Below are 3,642 nucleotides of genomic sequence, written 5' to 3'. Positions count from 1 at the left end.
GAACTAAATGTGGATTTCACGCCCAAACATGGTAACCATATTGCATCTTTGGAAATATTTCTCATTCATTAAAAGAAGAAATGGTGATTTGTTGCAAATATGTTAAGACAAAAGGATATATTTAGGTGTAGATATTATTCAGGCATAAGCGAGATAAATGTCTTGTGTTTTAAGAAAGTTGGACATAATTAAATCTTTTAGTTGTGTGAAATGCTCAGGAATCACACAAATATGTTGAAGGGGTCAGCTCCAATTATCCTTGGATCAGACCACTTCATTTATCATTGGTCCCTCTAAGCCGCCCCCCTCCCCAACCCCTTTACTCCCTCCCCGTCCTCTTTCCAACTCAAGAAATATAGACAACAAACTCCTTTGCTTCTGCTTTAGCCTTCTACTCTTTTTTCTTCCAAGCCCTCATTTCTAGCTTTTTGTTCATTTTCACACAGACACGTACAGAAATATCCATGGAGAAAACAGACAGAGAAACTCGTGATTTCATGAACGTGGAGTCCTTCTCTCAGCTACCCTTTATTCGACCAGCACCAGCTAAAGAAAAGGCCATTAGGCTTTTTGGCAAAGAATTTGGTACTGCTGGTGACTCCATGGCTGCAACAGATGAGTCAGAATCTATTGAAACAAACCCTAGCCAAGAAGAAATCAAAGACCATATTAGCAACAACAGTGAGAGCAGTCGGAAATTCGAGTGCCATTATTGTTGCAGGAATTTCCCGACTTCACAAGCACTAGGAGGACATCAAAATGCTCATAAGAGAGAACGCCAGCATGCTAAAAGAGCTCATCTTCAATCTGCAATGGTACACGGTGCTTTAACAGAGGCAAATATTTATGGAATAATGAATTACCATCGTCTTGGTAGTGCACCAACAGCAGCTTATCATCATCACTACACAACCAACAATATTAACAATGCTACTAGGTTTTATGGAAGCCAACACCATGTTAATAGTACTGTTACTACCCCTTATAATTCTCATCAAACTCCTATAAATGGAAGTCCTTTAGCTTTATGGAGGATTCCTGCAGCAACTAATGTTCATCATACTTCTTCGTCTTCGCCTAATTTTGGCCGTGAGCGATCGATGAATATGCAGCCATTGCCAGTGTTTGCTGCTAATAATGAGGATTTCAAGCCTTCTCCAATCATCAATAGCTCAAGTTCTCAAAGAGGGTTCGGATATAAAACAAAGGCCGGAGTTAAAGATCATGTGAGTTTAGATCTACACTTGTGAATTACTAGTACTCTAGTCTAAAGCTAATTAAAATTCATTAATCTTGAGGACCAAAGTTTCTGTTTTTCTCCATCAGTTCATGCAGGAAATTTAAAGCTTTTGTTATTCATGACAGACAATTTTAAGAATTACCACTGCTTTAATTAGCCTGCCTCCTTGAATTTTCAGAAAGAAGAAGACGTTATGTAAATGAAATGATTTTAGTATATGGAATTCTCTCTTTACTCTTCTTTTTCTGTTCTCAAAAATAAAGGAGAGAAGCAAGTGAACATCCATGAAGTGACTAAATTCTTGAACCTGACCCACTAAAGATTTGCTAGGACGTAAAATAGAATTATAGATAATCGTGAACAGAGGCGGATCCAGGATTTAAACTTTATGAGTTCATGTTTTAAGATTTTTAGAATTGAACCCGTCATATTTTTTTAAGTTTTGTGTTCGTATCTACTATTTTTGTAATTTTAATGAATTTTTATGTAAATTTTTAATATGGGTCGCAAGTTATGGATTCAGTTGAACCCATAACTAGCACACTACTTCTGCCCCGGATCGTTATAATAAGAGAAATTAGTAACCTGCAATATATAGCAAGGTTTTCTGCTGCAACAGATGCGTTGATTGGGTACTTTTTACACCATACAAGTGTATATTAAAATTTATGGCATGCATATCTGAGGAGAGTGGCGCGGCCAAACACCATCCCAGAATTAAATCCATAATGTCAAGCCTAAGGTGGTACACCTATGTTCTTGTTTTGTGTGTGTACGGGTTCTTGGGCCAACGGTGTAGACTACCTGGGCTAGCTACTTATGAGCAAGTTATGTTGGATCCGCAGACAGATAAGAAAATACCTTAGAGAATGAAATGTGGGGAAAAATTGATGAGGTTAGATGTTTTTTTGCATAAAATGTATAAAGAAAGAAAACATCAGGTTGTTCTGGTATAACAGCTTCACATACTTTAATGAACATTCTTCTTCTTCTTCTCGTTTAGAGAGAGAGAGAGAGATTTAAGTGTACATGCATGGAACTGTACCTATCAGATGTTAAATCATATATGTAGAGATTAGTTAGAGATTTATGACGATAAGGAGTTCAGAAAACGGAGAGTGCCAAGTTTAAAGGCTTCAAATATTAGCGACTTAAGATGATAAGGAGTGGAAAAAACGAGAATACCAAGTTTAAGGGCTTGAAATATTAATGTTTGTAACGCGAGTACATGTTTTACCCTAAAAAATGTGGTAGAACAATAAATGTTTCTTCAACCTTAACCAATAGTTTCGGGTGGATTTCTTTTGAACGGAGCGCTAAAACCCCCTTATTATCGGGCTTCCTACGGCGGCGTATCCGAATTAATCAGGCCTGTCCGTTTCGAACATAGATACCTTGAAAAACGAAAAGAACCCATATTTCCAAAACAACAAAGGGACTATTTGGAACTTGACAGGACTATATAGAATATATATATCGAATTTCAAGTCCAGAGATAACTTCTTTCCTAATTTCTTTCTTAATTTTTGTCCCTCCTTTTCTCTTATTTGAGACACTGTAAATATCGGTCGGTGCTGTGAAGCTTACGCAAGATTAGTCATCTCCTACTATTAAAAACTGGTTGTCCAATTTAAGTGCTACAGTTCGTCGATTAATTACCGTCCTAGTTTCTTGTAAGATAAACCTTTATTTGTATAGGGTACTCGAATTTGAGCTAAGCCGAGATAGTTTAAAGGAAAAAAAGTAAAAGCTACTAAGAAATATATGTGTACGGAGTATTTAGTTTTGTCTCTAATCTTTAGCCAAACTTGCTAGTAATTGGCCTTGTCTCGAAAGTACGCCCGACTATCTTCCACTACTGCAGATGCAACAGTGGGTTAGTTGGGGGTGGGGGTGGAATGGAGATTAGAGGAAAATAATGATAACACAAGGACTTGATAAGCAATGATCCATTTCACAGGTTTGCGACTTTGACAGAATTCATTATGTTAGAGTCAAACTCTATATACATATATTTATTGTTAGTTGCTATCTCAACCTAGAACCCATGTTATCTAAATTTTTTGATTCTGCAACTGTGTTGATATGTGTATTAATGCAGTCGATATTCCTTTCATTTCAATTTTATGTGGTAGGATTCATACATAGTATGTGTGTTAATCTACTTACTTTTGGTGTAAATTTCAATATAGACATTTCAAGTTTTTAAATAAATAATACAATTACATGAAAAGTACGATAAATCAGAATAATGAATAATTTAAAATATTTAAGATAAACTTTCACTAAAATAGAACCACTTTAACTTCTTAGAGGTAATAGTTGCACGTAAAGTAGAACACAAGCCAGAAGTGACATATTCGAAAAATCAAGCCGAAATACATAAACGACCCTTTTATATT

General features: G+C 36.1%; 1 protein-coding gene across 1 annotated transcript; it reads left to right on the top strand.

Annotated features, from left to right (window-relative positions):
• The first annotated feature begins 210 nt into the window (after nt 1–210).
• Nucleotides 211–1,454, top strand: LOC107775244 (zinc finger protein 8-like). The gene has a single exon (XM_016594959.2). It carries the CDS (start codon nt 465–467, stop codon nt 1,248–1,250), a length of 786 nt encoding a protein of 261 aa, XP_016450445.1. The 5' UTR covers nt 211–464; the 3' UTR covers nt 1,251–1,454.
• The last annotated feature ends 2,188 nt before the right edge of the window (nt 1,455–3,642 follow it).

The sequence above is a fragment of the Nicotiana tabacum genome, chromosome 6, assembly GCF_000715075.1.
Source record: "Nicotiana tabacum cultivar K326 chromosome 6, ASM71507v2, whole genome shotgun sequence".
NCBI classification, from domain to species: domain Eukaryota; kingdom Viridiplantae; phylum Streptophyta; class Magnoliopsida; order Solanales; family Solanaceae; genus Nicotiana; species Nicotiana tabacum.
This window is presented reverse-complemented; position numbering and strand designations above follow the sequence as displayed.

Excerpts from the sequence above, each read along its gene's own strand:
- LOC107775244 (XM_016594959.2), top strand. The coding sequence starts at position 465 with ATGGAGAAAACAGACAGAGAAACTCGTGATTTCATGAACGTGGAGTCC.